The sequence below is a fragment of the Oryx dammah genome, unplaced genomic scaffold, assembly GCF_014754425.2.
Source record: "Oryx dammah isolate SB20612 unplaced genomic scaffold, SCBI_Odam_1.1 HiC_scaffold_5, whole genome shotgun sequence".
NCBI classification, from domain to species: Eukaryota; Metazoa; Chordata; class Mammalia; order Artiodactyla; family Bovidae; genus Oryx; species Oryx dammah.
Window position 1 is genome coordinate 99492525 of NW_024070189.1, and position 16594 is coordinate 99509118.

The window sequence follows — 16594 nt, forward strand, 5'->3', positions numbered from 1 at the left end:
ATATATATAACAAAAATAGGAGAGTTCCAAGGAGAGCAAGATTCCTCAATATGTTTTAATTCTAATTGTGTGTCTATAAGTTCTTTAGCAGCCTGTAATCTTTGTTTCTTAAAGGGCCATTGCTCTGTCCAAATAGGCTCGTCATTCTTCCAAGTTATTTTAATAATTGCTTTTGTTAAATGAGTAGTGGCCCCTAGGAAAAATGTGGAATGTATATCTGAGTTTGCCGTTGCATAGAAAGGTCATCCTATTAGATTAATGGGTGCATTTATCACATAAGGTCTTAATGATACAGGTTGGCCTTCTGGTCCCTCATATGGGTATATTTGAACACTTTGATAGACTTCTTGTACTTTAGTTTGAGAAATTCCCACAGTTTGGCAAGAGACCTTTTGTATAGGCCAGGATTTGGGCCATAAGTGTTTGGAAATAATAGTAATATCAGATCCAATGTCGAGGAGACCAGAAAATCTTTTACCATTAATTTTGATATTTATATTTGGTCGGGCATAATCAGATACCAATGATGTCCATAAGGATTGTTTTTGATCTGTACTGCTGAATCCACCTGTCTGTACATTATTAGAGGAATTAATAGAAATGTAAGGCAAAAGAAGCAATTGAACAATTTTGTCCCCCTTTTTGAATTGCCATAGAATCTGAGATGACATCATAATTTGAATCTCTCCTTTATAATCTGAATTAATTATTCCAGGGTGAACAGTAATTCCTTTAGCAGTCAAACTAGATTGGACAAGTAAAAGACCAAAGGTTTGTGGGGATAGAGGTCCAAAAAGTCCAGTAGGTACTCTAGAAGGGACTGCTTGAGGGTAAAGGAAAAAAATCACTTAGGGCTGGTATATCGATGGCAGCGAGGGCAGATTCTTGTAAGTTTTTTTTAGCCTTCTTAGGGCAGTCCTTTTTTAAATTGTTTTTATCTCCACATGTAAAGCATCCTTCATTTCCCTTTCTAAAGGCAGCAGCCATTGTCTCAGCTAGCATTTGCATCTTTTGAGTTTCTGATCCTAGATTGCAACAAGCCTTCAAACAATCAGTAATGGTCCCAGTCTCAGGAATTGGAGCAATAGCTTTTTGACATTTCTGATTTGCATTTTCATAAGCAAGTAATTTCTCTAGCTGTTTTTTGGTTTCTTCTCTGATTACAGAACGGGAAATAGCAGTTTCTAATCTAGCTAAAAAATTGGCATAATTTTCATTCAGTTCAGTTCAGTTCAGTTGCTCAGTCGTGTCCGACTCTTTGTGACCCGTGAATCGCAGCACGCCAGGCCTCCCTGTCCATCACCAACTCCCGGAGTTCATCAGGTCCTTGTAATGTTTTAGAGTAGCTACCTGTAGGCTCTCCTTGAGGAGTAATTCGATCCCAAGCTTCAAGGGCCACTGTTTTTAATTTTCATGCAACAAGGGAGGGCATTGTATTTGAGCTTCTATGGTATCAAATTGTCTGGCACCAGTTAACATTTCAAAAGTAATTTGGTTTGGGGAGTGCCAGCTCGAGCATTCTTGTTAGCATGATCTCTGGCTATATCATGAAACCACATTGTCCACTGAAGATATTCTCCTGGTTTAAGGAGAGCTTTTATTAAAACTCGACAATCATAGAGAATAATTTCCAATAGAAAATGCCACAACATTTAGAAGCTCTTTAGTAAAAGGCGAATGTGGGCCATACATAGTTATAGCCTTTTTCATCTGTTGCTTGTAAAAAAAAATAATAATAATACATTCATATTGTGGTATTATGTGCCCTTGAGCATCAGGATTTCTTAAAATTGGAAAGGCAGAGAAACCATTGGCTTCAGAGATTTATGATTGCAAAGCCAGTAATTCAGAGAGCCTCTGTCATGAAGAAGAGAGAGTAAGGGCCAATTTTTTGCAAATATGAGTCTGTGTTAAGGACTTATCATTATTATCTAAAAAAGTATTGCTGGTTTTGGTGTCAAAAGTTGTCTCAGGAGAGTCATTATCAGAATTATTAGGTTCTAGCAAAGGAGAGACTTTTGGAGTTGCACCTGTTGGCAGAGGAAGAGCATTTGGAGTAGCCGGGATAGGATTAGTAGGAAAACTTTGAAATATTTTATATTATTTTAATTGGACCTTTTGTAAAGTTTTATCATTTAATTTATATTCATGTAATAAGTGTTCTGTCTGTTGTCAAATATTGGGAGGGCTAGAATTTACCTTGAAATGGCAGAATTACACCTTTAATGAGGGCCCATAGGGGCCATAAATCAATTGGAATATTTTTTCCCTTCCTGGCAGCTCATTCAACATTTTCTTTGACCTGGTGCCAAGTTTCTAAATCAAAACTGCCTTTATCAGGAAACCAAGGATTACATTTAACCACTGTTTGAAAGCAAGCCTCTATTCACTGGCGCGAAACCAAAAGTCCCTGAGCTTTAAACAAATGGTGAAGTAGAGAAATGATGGGGCTTTCCGGCCATTTGACCCGTGTCTTAGTACTTACTGACCTCAATAGGTCCCGACCTCAGTAGCCCCTGAGTCACTCTGCCCGAAATGCCACGTATGCCAAGGCCCTGTTTGGGCGCCACTTGTTAAGGTCCTTTAATGGACCAGGACCTGGTGGTCTGGAGTCGACAATAAGAAAGTGAAAGAGAGAGAGAGAGAGAAAGAAAGACACGAAGACCCAGGCTCTGATGGAGCAAAGGTGCTTTAATGATCTTTCTGTGAGTATATATAGGCTGTCGTACAAGAAATTTCTTTCGACAATGATGTACACCTGTGGTGGATTCATGTCAATCTATGCCAAAACCAATACAGAATTGTAAAGTAAAAATTAAAAATAAATAAATAAATTTAAAAAAAAAAAAAAAAAGATAAAGATCAGAAAACCAAACATACAGCAACCATTACCAAGGGAATAAGGGATTAATAATGGTCACAAGGTCAGGAGACAATCCACATCTCAAGAAAGAGGATCGAGGCTAAGCAGTTTTGTCATAAGGAGAATGTTTACTGAAGGAGATTCAAGCCTGTCTCATCCTATGACCTCAGTCCTGGGAGCGGCGTGCCGTACCACTGGTTTCTGGCAACAGAAACTGATAAGGAACAGAGGATTTATGGGAAACAGCATGTAGGAATCCTCCTGTTAAACATTCCCTGATAGGTCCCATTTGTTTATTTTGTTTTTATTTCCATTATTCTGGGAGATGGATCAAAAGAGATATTGCTTTGATTTATATCAGAGCCTGTCCTGCTTATGATTTCCTCTAGGAGTTTTATAGTGTCTGGTCTCACATTTAGGTCTTTAATTCACATTGAGCTTATTTTTGTGTACGGTGTTAAAGAATAATCTAATCTTATTTTTTCCCATGTAGCTGTCCAATTTTCCCAGCATCACATGTTGAAGAGACTGTCTTTCCAACTGTGTATAGCCTTGCTCCTTTGTCTTAGACTAATTGACCATAGACGCATGGGTTTATTTCTGGGTTTTCTATTCTGTTTCATTGATCTATATTTCTGTTTTTGTACCAGTGCCATATTGTTTTGATGACTGTAGCTTTGTAGTATTGTTTGATTCCCAACTTTATGTTGGTTCCCTCTGCCCTTTTCTCCTTCACAGTAGACACAGGCCATCCATGGAAACAGAAAATCAAACAGCAGTCTCAGAATTCCTCCTCCTGGGACTCTCAGAAAAACCAGAGCATCAGATCTTCTTCTTTGGGCTGTTCCTACCCATGTACCTGGTCACCATCTTTGGAAACCTGCTCATCATCCTGGCCATCATCACAGACTCACACCTCCACACACCCATGTACTTCTTCCTCTCCAACTTGTCCCTCATTGACATCTTCTTCTCTTCCACCACTGTCCCCAAAATGTTGGTGAACCTCTGGACACAAAGCAAAGCCATCCCCTTTTCAGGCTGCCTTGCCCAGATGTATGCCTTCCACCTGTTTGGGACCATGGACAGCTTCCTCCTGGCTGTGATGGCCATTGATCGGTTCATGGCCATTGTCCACCCTCTGCGCTACTTGGCCATCATGAGTCCCCGTGTGTGTGGGCTGCTGGTGGTGGGGTCGTGGCTGATCACCAACCTCCAGTCCATTGTCCACACCAGCCTCATGGCTCAGTTGACCTTCTGCGCTGGCTCTGAAATCCCCCACTTCTTCTGTGACCTCATGCCCCTGCTGAAGCTCTCCTGCTCAGACACACACACCAATGAGTTGGTGATTTTTGCTTTTGGCATTGTGATGGGCATCAGCCCCCTCGTGTGCAAAGTCTTCTCTTATACTTGCATTTTTCGGACAATCTTCAGGATCCCTTCTGCTCAGGGCAAATGGAAAGCCTTCTCCACTTGTGGCTCACACCTCACTGTGGTGACACTATTCTATGGCACCATCTTTGCTGTGTACCTGCAGCCGGCATCTCCCATTTCCTCCCAGAAGGATAAGGCAGCTGCCCTGATGTATGCTGTGATCATTCCCATGCTGAACCCCTTTATCTACAGCCTACGGAACAAGGACATGAAGGCAGCCCTGAGGAAGCTGGGTGGCAAAGTAGCACCCATCAGTCCTAGGGCAGAATAGCTGTTCGGCACCTGCCATGTTCCAGGACCACAGTTCAGTGCATGGGACACTGAAACACATCCATTGCTGCTCTCAAGGCATTCAGAGTCTGGTATGGAATAGAGGTCTGTCAACAAATCATCACAGGTCAACACGGTAAATGTGTCTGTCATAAGAGATGAATGAAGCACTGCAGGAAAGGAAAGATGTGTGTTTTCCCCATGGTTTTCTTCCTCCTGAAGGTCAGAGTAGGAGATTTTGAAGTAGCCATAAATTGGTCCTTCTGGGGTGTCTTATAGAAATGGTACATGGATAATCCTAGTTGAATGAAAGATTAGCTACACTCAATTTTAATGAAGATCTTTGTCTTCAATAAAGATAATGTGGAAGCAACCTAAAAGTCCATCAACAGAGGAATGGGTAAAGAAGATGTGATACATTTATACAATGAAATATTACTCAGCCATAAAAAGGAGCAAAATAGTACAATTTGCAGAGGTCTCAATGCACCTAAAGACTGTCATACAGAGTAAAGTAAGTCAGAAGGAGAAAAATGAGTATCATATAGTATCACTTATATGTGGAATATAAAAAAATGGTACAGATGAATTTATTTACAAAGCAGAAATAGAGACACAGACATAAACAACAAACTTATGCACACCAAGGGGGCATGGGAAGTAGGAGGGACTGGGAGATTGGGACTGACATTTATACACTACTGATACTATGTATAAGATGGATAACTAATGAGAACCTACTGTATAGCACAGGGAACTCTGCTCAGTGCTTTGCTAACATACATGGGAAGGAAGTATAAAAGAGATGGGATACATGTATATGTGTAACTGATTCGCTTTGCTATACAGCAGAAACTGACACAATATTTAAAGCAACTATACTCCAGTAAAAGTAAAAAATAAATAAATGATCTGTGTCTTAAAAAAAAGAAGTGTGTATCACCATGCTTCCTAAGTGACTGGAGGAAGGACTGAGAACATGAGATGAACTCACTTGCTTTCCGATTCAGCAGTCATCAACCTCAGTCTCACAGGGGGCCTAGTGGTCCTGACTTTGCATGGGGATCAATGTCATCAACAGGCCTCCCATGTACCCCAGATTGGGACATAGGAGAGGCTGGCATTGGATCATGGAGATCGTGATTCAGCAGGCTGACACTGGACCCTGGAAGCTGCCTTCTTAGCAGGCTCTCCAGGTGGTCCTGAAGCAGGCAGCACACAGACCACAGTGGGAGGACACTGGCCCTGAACTAACCACAGAGTCCATGTATTTCCTGAGATTCCATCACATGGTTCCAAACCCAATATGATTCTATAGGTGCTGTCAGCAACAAGTGGATGCGGTGGGCTAGGCTACATGAAGAGGTTGGATTAGGGACTGAAATATGTCCTCCAAACAGATATGTTGCAATCTAACCCCTTCAGTTCAGTTCAGTTCAGTCACTCAGTCGTGTCCGACTCTTTGCAACCCCTTGAATCGCAGCACGCCAGGCCTCCCTGTCCATCACCAACTCCTGGAATTCACTCAGACTCACGACCATCAACTCAGTGATGCCATCCAGCCATCTCATCCTCTGTCATCCCCTTCTCCTCCTGCCCCCAATCCCTCCCAGCATCAGAGTCTTTTCCAATGAGTCAACTCTTCACATGAGGTGGCCAAAGTATTGGAGTTTCAGCTTTAGCATCATTCCTTCCGAAGAAATCCCAGGGCTGATCTCCTTCAGAATGGACTGGTTGGATCTCCTTGCAGTCCAAGGGACTCTCAAGAGTCTTCTCCAACACCACAGTTCAAAAGCATCAATTCTTTGGCGCTCAGCTTTCTTCACAGTCCAACTCTCACATCCATACATGACCACTGGGAAAATCCCTGCTGCTGCTGCTGCTAAGTTGCTTCAGTCATGTCCGACTCTGTGCGACCCCATAGACAGCAGCCCACCAGGCTCCCCTGTCCCTGGGATTGTCCAGGCAAGAACCCTGGAGTGGGTTGCCATTTCCTTCTCCAATGCATGAAAGTGGAAAGTGAAAAGTGAAAGTGAAGTCGCTCAGTCGTGTCCGACCCTTAGCGACCCCATGGACTGCAGCCTACTGGGCTCCTCTGTCCATAGGATTTTCCAGGCAAGAAGTGGGGTGCCATCGCCTTAGTACCTAACAAAGTGACCATTTCTGAAAATAGGGTCTTTGCAAGGTAATCAAATTATAACAAGGTCATTAGGGTTCTAATCCACTGTGACTGGCCTCCTTATAAAAAAGGTAGAATTTTGACAGACATGCACCCACAGAAAAATCCATGTGAAGATGAAGGAAGAGATCAAGGTGATGCTTCTAAAAGCCAAGGAATGCCAGAGATTGCCAGCAAACCAAAATCTTAGAGACTCTGAGGCACGAACAGATTCTTCCTCACAGTTCCCAGAAGGAACTCTGTGTGTGTGTCTGTGTGTGTGTCTGTGTGTGTGTGTGTGGGTGTGTGTGTGTGGGTGTGTGTTTATGTCTGTGTAGAAACTCTGGAAGGTTACACAGAAGCCACTAAGAGAGATTATTCATTGAGGGGCCTTGCTAAGAACTGGATGAATAAGGACCTGGATTGGGGAACATTTCATTATTCCATTGCATGAATTTTTTTTAATTTTAGTGAGTAGAGTTGTCATGTTAGTTTCAGGTGTACAGCAAAGTGACTCAGTAATACATATACATGTATCCATTCTTTTTCAGATTCTTTTACCATATTGATTATTATACAACATTGAGCAGAAAGTTCCTGTTCTATACAGTAGGTCCTTATTGATTATCTGTTTTATACATAGTAGTGTGTATATATGAATCCCAAACTCCTAATTTATTCCTCCTGCCCCACATTTCCATTTGGTAATTGTAAGTTTGTTTCTGAACTTTGTGAGTTTGTTTCTGTTTTGCAAACAGTTTCACTTAGCTTCACTTGTAATGCTTGAATGCTCAGGTACTTCATTCATGTCCAACTCTTTGTGACCCATGGACTGTAGCCCTCCAGGCACCTTTGTCCATGGAATTCCCCTGGCAAAAATACTGGAGTTGGTTGCCATGCCCTCCTCCAGGGGATCTTCCTGACCCAGGGATCAAACCCACATCTCTTACATCTCCTGCATTGACAGGTGGGTTCTTTACCACTAGTATCACCATAGTTTTACTTATATTAGTTTAACTTATAATACTTTCACTTCACTTATATTATTTTTTAGGTTCCACATATACGTGATATCATATATTTTTCTTTCTCTGATTACTTCACTTAGTAAGATAATCTCTGGTTCCATCCATATTACAGCAAATGGCATTATTTCACTCTTTTTTATGGCTAATTTACCATATGATTCCACAGTCTTACTCATGGACATATGCCCAGAGAAAAACCATAATTCTAAAAGATATATGCACCCCAATGTTCATTACAGTAGTACTTACAATAGCCAAGACATGGAATCAATTTAAATGTTCATTAACAAAGGAATGGATAAAAAAAAAATGTGGTGCATGAATAATTCCTTAACCAAGACTTAGTATTTACACATTTTAAAAGTTAACATTTTTAAGACATTAAAAAGCCAGTTGGGGAGAAGGTAAAAATAGAAGGATCCAAAAGATTAAAAGGTAAACAGAAATGGGAGGCATGACATAGAAACCCAAACACCAAAGAATAAAGTCCACCAACAGTTTTGATTCAAGAGTTGATGAGAAATCCCTTAATCTCCATTCAAAAATAAGCTTGGTCCCCTCTGGAAAGAAAAGGAAATATATACCCATCTGAATGCAGAGTTCCAAAGAATAGTAAGGAGAGATAAGAAAGCCTTCCTAAGTGATCACTGCAAAGAAATAAAGGAAAACAATAGAATGGGAAAGACTAGAGATCTCTTCAAGAAAATCAGAGATACCAAGGGAACATTTCATGCAAAGATGGGCACAATAAAGGACAGAAATGGTAGAAATAACAGAAGCAGAAGATAATAAGAAGAGGTGGCAAGAATACACAGAAGAACTGTACAAAAACAATCCTCATAACCCTGATAACCATGACGGTATGATCTCTCACCTAGAGCCGGACATACTGGTATGTGAAGTCAAGTGGGCCTTAGGAAGCATCACAATGAACAAAGCTGGTGGAGGTGATGGAATTCCAGATGAGCTGTTTCAAATCCTAAAAGATGATGCTGTTAAAGTGATACACTCAATAGATCAGCAAATTTGGAAAACTCAGCAGTGGCCACAGGACTGGAAAAGGTCAGTTTTTATTCCAATCCCAAAGAAAGGCAACGCCAAAAAATGTTCAAACTACCACACAATTGCACTCATCTCACACGCTAACAAAATAATGCTCAAATTTCTCCAACCTAGGCTTCAACAGTACATGACCCAGGAACTTCCAAATGTTCAAGCTGGATTTAGAAAAGCCAGAGGAACCAGAGATCAAATTGACAACATCTGTTGGATTATAGAAAAAGCAAGAGAATTTCAGAAAAACATCATTTTTCTGCTTCACTGACTACAGTAAAACCTTTGACTGTGTGGATCACAACAAACTGTGGAAAAATTCTTAAAGAGGTGGGAATTCCAGACCACCTTACCTGCCTCCTGAGAAGCCTGCCTGCAGGTCAAGAAGAAACAGAACTGGACACAGAACAATGGACTGGTTCAAAATTAGGAAAGGAGTATGTCAAGGCTGTATATTGTCACCTTATTTATTTATATGCAGAGTACATTGTGCAAAATGCTGGACTGGATGAAACACAAGCTGGAATCAAGATTGCAGGGGAGAAATATCAATAACCTCAGATAGGCAGATGACACCACCCTTATGGCAGAAAGCAAAGAACAACTAAAGAACTTCTTGATGAAAGTGAAAGAGGAGAGTGAAAAAGCTGGCTTAAAATTCAACATTCAAGAAATGAAGATCATGGAATCTGATCCCATCACTTCACAGTAAATAGACAGGGAAACAATGGAAACAGTGAGAGACTTTATTTTCTTGGGCTCCAAAATCACTGTAGATGGTGACTGCGCCATGAAATTAAAAGACGCTTGCTCCTTGGAAGAAAAGGTATGACAAACCTAGACAGCATATTAAAAAGCAGAGATATTACTTTGCCAACAAAGGTCCTTCTAATCAAACTATGGTTTTTCCAGTAGTCATGTATAGATGTGAGAGTTGGACCATAAAGAAAGCTGAGCACCAAAGAATTGATACTTTCAAAATGTGGTGTTGGAGAAGACTCTCGAAAGTTCCTTGAACTGCAAGATCAAACCAGTCAATCCTAGAGAAAATCAGTCCTATGTATTCATTGGAAGGACTGTTGCTGAGGCTGAAGCTCCAATACTTTGGCCACCTGAGGCAAAGAACTGACTTACTGGAAAAGAGCCTGATGCTGGGAAAGACTGAAGGCAGGAGATGGGGATGACAGAGGATGAGATGGTTGGATGGCATCACCAACTCGATAAACATAAGTTTCAGCAAGTTCTAGGAGTTGGTGATGGACAGGAAAGCCTGGTGTGCTGCAGTCCTTGGGGTCACAAAGAGTTGGACATGACTGAGCAACTGAACTGATACTGATTTATGCAGCATAAATTTATTGATTACTTTCCAGGAGCTTTCACTGGTGAACCCAACTGTATAAGTTCCCTATCCTCCTGGAGTTTTCTTCATGATGGAAGGAGTGAAAGGACATAGATTCAGGCACCTGAGCAGCCTGGGGAGGGGCTTGAACCTCCAGACCACCCTGCATGGGAACTGCCATGAAGTTCAGTTTGGGCTGGGAAGGGACATGAGGGTGTTTCCTAGTGAGAATGTATCCTTAGTGGAGTGTATCCTCCACTTTGTCACCCACTGCATTATCCCAAAGTGCCCATACCCCAGACAACAGGTCACAAGTGGCAAGAATACAAACAAGACAATTAGCATCTTCCCCCTTAACAAGGAGTCATGGGATTAAAATGCCCAAGAGCCCTCAAACTCTAAATACCCTGCTGTGACCTTGTTCACATACCCCAGCTGGGGTGGGAATACACGATTCCCTCCTCTACACCACAGACATCAGACTCCCCTCAGACGTCACAGCTGGCGGGTCTCCTCATGTCTTTCCTGGTGTCTTAGCATTGACCTCAGAATCCTGTGGGATCCAGTGGAGACGGAGTCTGCCAAGACCATTCTCTTGGTAACACCCTCCTGGTAAGTCAGCCAAGGATGGAGAACAGGAGCGAACTGGAGGGGTTGGGGAAGAGGAACTGCACCTCTTCCTGAAAGGAGAGAGACTGTGAGGGGAGAGGGAGAAAGAAAAAGAAGAGGGACTGAGAGCAATTCTGTAGTCTGTGAGAGGGCAAAAGGTACAGAGGACAAACTCACTATAGCTAGTCATATGGAGAAAAAGCATTTTTGGCCTGTGGATGGAGGTCACCATAAAACAGTTTTTTCAAAGCTGAGGTTCTTCAAGTACAGTCCTGGACCAGTAGCAGCTGTGTCCCCTGAGAACTTCCTAGAACTATTGTTTCTCAAGCCCCATCCCAGACACTCCAAGGCATGGGATTTTAACCAGCTCCCTCGGTGGCACTGATATATACTCAAGGCTGAGAACCACTGTCCTAGTGCAAGCAAGGACTTCCTGTCAACAACCAAAGACAGCTGGAAATGTGTAGCCAGCAATGGACTCACAGGAATATAGGAGGCCCAGAGAAACCTGAGCATCACCCTATAAAAACCTCAAACCCAGCTCTAAAAACCCTTGAAAATTAATTGAATCTCTGCTGGAGATCTCTCGAGGTTATCCAGGAAGAGCTTGTGCTGCCCACTTTCCTAAAGCTCCCTTTTACCACCTGTTCCCCTTCCATGGTCCTGCTCCTCATAGCAGGGATTAGCATCTCTTCCTTGTTCTTAAAACACCATGGGATCACCTATCACCTTTCTTATCCTGATTGAACTATATACTGTGTAGTCCCATTTACTTCAGCAAACCTTCAATCTTTCCATAAACCAATGTTCTTGGAAGGCAGGTAGATAAGAATCTAAAACACTTTAATAGAAGAGGATAACTTAGAACATGTTGGCAGAGTTTAACTATGAAAAACCACTGCTCACAGCGTGTGAGTGGCCATACTCGGAAGCAATGGAGTTTGAGAGAGTGAAAATAAATCTCAGTTCAACTAAGAGCCCAACCACCTACAGGCTGAGTGCCCAGAACATCCCTCTCAGCTCCCGTCTTTTTTTTTTTTCACTGCACCACCTGGCATGTGGGTTCAGACCAGGAACTGAACCCATGACCTCTGCAGTGGAAGCATGGAAATGTGGATTCTTAACAACTACTCTGCCAGAGAAGTGCCAGCCCGTCTTTCTATTATTAGTTGTGGTCAACACCATATACCTCTCAGAGTCATTGTGAAATCTACACATGAAGAAACTCTGGGGACTTCCCTGGTGGTCCAGTAGTTAAGACTCTGCATCCCCCTCTGTAGGGGTGCAAGTTCAATCCCTTGTCAGGAACCTAAGAATTCACATGCCATGCAGCTCAGCCAAAAAATAAAAGAAAATTAAAAAAAAAAATAAGTGTTGTTCCTTAGAAGTCTCAACACTTTTGTTGCCATTAAATGCCTCATATGTGCATGTCAGAAATTGGTTTTAAGACCAGAGGACTTAACCAGGTAAGAAATGAGGGCAGCATCCCACTGCTGGGCAAACACACTTAAGAAACCAGAATTGAAAGAGGCACATGTACTCCAATGTTCATCGCAGCACTGTTTACAATAGCCGGGACATGGAAACAACCTAGATGTCCATCAGCAGATGAATGGATAAGAAAGCTGTGGTACATATACGTAATGAAATATTACTCAGCTATTAAAAAGAATGCATTTGAATTAGTTCCAGTGAAGTGGATGAAACTGGAGCCTATTATACAGAGTGAAGTAAGTCAGAAAGAAAAACACCAATACAGTGTATTAACGCATATATATGGAATTTAGAAAGATGGTAATGATGACCCTATATGTGAGACAGCAAAATAGACACAGATGTAAAGAACAGATTTTTGGACTCTGTGGAGAAGGCGAGGGTGGGATGATTTGAGAGAACAGTATTGAAACATGTATATTATCCTATGTGAAATAGATCGCCAGTCCAGGTTTGATGCATGAGACAGGGTCCTCAGGGTTGGTGCACCAGGATGACCCTGAGGGACGGGATGGGAAGGGAGATAGAAGGGGGGTTCGGGTTGGGGAACACATGTACACCCATGGCTGATTCATGTGAATGTATGGCAAAAACCACTACAATATTGTAAAGTATTTAGCCTCCAATTAAAATAAATAAATTAATTTTTTAAAAAAAGAAATGAGGGCAGCAAAGGAAAATCCTCTCATTGCTGGAAAGAGATGATGTTAACATTTTACAAGGATCTGGTGAATCATGACACATTGGGGTTTTTTTCTATGTTGTCTATGTAGCATAAGAGACATGTATAGTGCCCAGCACCTAATGTTTTCTCTATAAATCTTCATTAATTTAAAGGAAGGATAAACACATTCACTGGAAAATGGAGACTTAAAGAGGCAAACGCAACCAAGCTTTGGTGGTCTTGTATGAATCTGCTTTCTCTGAACTTTCTATATGAACCTGATTGTCATTGTTTTTCAATCACCCAGTCATGTCCAACTCTTTGCGACCCCATGGACTGCAGCACGCCAGGCCTCTCTGTCCCTCACCGTCTCCCAAAGTTTGCCCAAGTTCATGTCCATGAACCTGCTAATTCCCAATAAATAATGGAAACTTTCTAAATAGATGGGGAAACAAAACTAGGATCAAACTCATTGTCAGCTTAAAATGTATGAATGAGAATACGATCAGGCATGACTACGTGTTGGCATTTCTTTAAAACTTGCTCTCTCCTATTCATTCCTGTGGTCCATATTTTCATATCAGTTCATGTCAGAATGTTATTTTACAAACTTGCTTTTCTGTCATCATATTAACTCCAGGAATATGTATGTAGGACATTCTACTTTTTGTAAACTGACACTTGATCACACCTTCCATGTTGTCATGGAAACTGCTTATCTTTGAATAGTCCAGGCTGTGTCTTGGAGTTTTTATTTTGAATAAACTTTCTGAACATCTGTTTGACATGATACAACAGTGTATATTTTACTGAGGTTACAAAACTGTTTCAAGGAGCAGTGATGGTTTGTCTAGATCATATGAAAATACAGAATTTCTTGTCCTGTGAAGGTACTGCTGAGACCAAATGTACTTCCAAAACGCCATTAGCTTTTTGTTTTTAAATATATATTTTGTTTATTTGGCTGTGCCAGGTCTTAGTTGCGGCACACGGGCATGTGAACTCAACTCTTTGTTGTTGTTGTTGTTGTTTATTTGAGATCTTTATTTTTTCTTAGTATGGAAATCAATTAAAAGAAAAAAACTGAAAAATTCACAGATATGTGAAGATTAAACAACATGCTCCTGAGCAACCAACAGGACAAAGAAGAAATCAAAAGGTGAACTCAATTCTTAAGTTGCAGCCGCAGACTCCTAAGTTGCAGCATGTGGGATCTAGTTCCCTGGTCCGTGATCTGATTGGGGCCCCCTGCACTGGGAGCACGATATCTTAGCCACTGGACTACCAGGGAAGTCCCCAAAATGCCATTAGCTTTAAAGCTCCAGATATTCTTTTGTTAGTGTGAAAGCTCTCTATAAAACTTCCACTTTACCAGCATTCTGGGTTCATTCAAAGTCACTGTTTCCCCTGAATAGACATGACTACTGTCCCAGTGCACTGAATGCTTGAGGCCAGGGGCCTACTCACTAGCTTGCTGAAACATTTCTGCTCGAGGCATTTTTAAATAATGCCAGACCTGATCAAGCTGATTGCAGTTGCTGCTACAAATGTATTATTTAAATAATACTATCAGTTCACTTCAGTTCAGTCGCTCAGTCGTGTCCAACTCTTTGCAACCCCATGAATCACAGCACGCCAGGCCTCCCTGTCCATCACCAACTCCCGGAGTTCACTCAGACTCACATCCCAAATAATACTATAAAAATTAACAAACTATAAGAGAAAGGAAGAAAGAAGGATGGAATGGAGGGAGAGAGGGAAGGAAGGGGAAGGGAGGAAAGGAATGGGAAATATGGTTTCATGAAATCCAAATTGTATGCTCTGTAAAGACTTAATAACAAAAAGGAATCATTTTTAAAAACTGCTGTCAAAATAGACATGAGCAAGGTAATTGAAGACAATTTGGATGTAGAAGTGTAAAAACCTGAAAGGATTCTGTACCCAGATTGTTTTGCAAGGATCCTTAATTCCTTGTTCCACATTCATGGAAAAAAAACAGAACACAGATTTCAGCCTATCTATATGGCTAAGGCAAGGCAGCTGATACAGATCTACCACCAATTTCCTCATACTAGAAAAGACCTTGGTCTTCATCAAAAAGTCCAATGAATAAATTTACATACTGGACTCAAGTTAAAATGTGAAAGGTATATTTGTCCACTTTATGTTTCCACTCTTCTGCTGGAGTTTCCAACACTGGGCCTCATCACGACAAATAAGAAGGGGTCTACCTAGTCATCACCTGGGGCAAATCATAAAGTGCCCCTAATGAACTTAGGGTTCATGGGATTCTTCAGAAAAGTGCTATTCACCCTTATATCTCCAGTCATGAACCCAAAAGAGATGCTAAAATTATGTCTTATGGATGGAAGAGGAAAGGGAGGGAAGGAGGGAAGGAAAGAGAGAAAGATGAAGGGAAAAGAAGAGAAAGAAGATGATCAGGTTTGGACTTGATGTCTCTCACTTTGATTTTCTATGAAGCTTGGCTCTATGAAGAGAAATGAGGGTGTTTATGAACAATACCTAAGTTGTCCCAAAACAACTAAGTCAGACATTTGAGCCTATCCATGGCAGAAAGTGAAGAGGAACTAAAAAGCCTCTTGATGAAAGTGAAAGAGGAGAGTGAAAAAGTTGGCTTAAAGCTCAACATTCAGAAAATGAAGATCATGGCATCCGGTCCCATCACTTCATGGCAAATAGATGCGGAAACAGTAGAAACAGTGTCAGACTTTATTTCTTTGGGCTCCAAAATCACTGCAGATGGTGATTGCAGCCATGAAATTAAAAGACACTTACTCCTTGGAAGGAAAGTTCTGACCAACCTAGATAGCATATTCAAAAGCAGAGACATTACTTTGCCAACAAAGGTCCGTCTAGTCAAGGCTATGGTTTTTCCAGTGGTCATGCATGGATGCGAGTTGGACTGTGAAGAAAGCCGAGCACGGAAGAATTGATGCTTTTGAACTGTGGTGTTGGAGAAGACTCTTGAGAGTCCCTTGGACTGCAAGGAGACCAACCAGTCCATTCTGAAGGAGATCAGCCCTGGAATTTCTTTGGAAGGAATGATGCTGAAGCTGAAACTCCAATACTTTGGCCACCTCATGCAAAGAGTTGACTCATTGGAAAAGACTCTGATGCTGGGAGGGATTGGGGGCAGGAGGAGAAGGGGATGACAGAGGATGAGATGGCTGGATGGCATCACTGACTCAATGGACGTGAGTCTGAGTGAACTCCAGGAGTTGGTGATGGACAGGAAAGCCTGGTGTGCTGCGATTCATGGGGTCGCAAAGAGTCAGACACGACTGAGCAACTAAACTGAACTGAACTGAACTGATTCTCAGACATGGATGGTTTTCCTTGGGGAAACAGAAATCCATGGAAGGGAGCTGTAAGAATTCCATGGGTTTTCACAAAGCACACAGGTTTGCAGGGAGCTGAGACAGAACTCCATCTCTGACTCCAAGTTTTATGTCTCTCATCTTCCTCCTTTTCTCCTTCGCGGTAGACAAAAGCTGTCCATGGAACCAGAAAACCGAACAGCAGTCTCAGAATTCCTCCTCCTGGGACTCTCAGAAAAGCCAGAGCATCAGATCTTCCTCTTCGGGCTGTTCCTGCCCATGTACCTGGTCACCATCTTTGGAAACCTGCTCATCATCCTGGCCATCATCACAGACTCACACCT

At 41.8% G+C, this 16594-nt stretch overlaps 1 protein-coding gene across 1 annotated transcript; it reads left to right on the forward strand.

Annotated features, from left to right (window-relative positions):
• Positions 1–3617: 3617 nt before the first annotated feature.
• On the forward strand, positions 3618–4568 carry LOC120864144 (olfactory receptor 1I1-like). Its single transcript, XM_040240982.1, has one exon. It carries the CDS (start codon positions 3618–3620, stop codon positions 4566–4568), a length of 951 nt encoding a protein of 316 aa, XP_040096916.1.
• The last annotated feature ends 12026 nt before the right edge of the window (positions 4569–16594 follow it).

Coding starts and splice junctions, on each gene's coding strand:
- LOC120864144 (XM_040240982.1), top strand. CDS start 3,618: ATGGAAACAGAAAATCAAACAGCAGTCTCAGAATTCCTCCTCCTGGGA.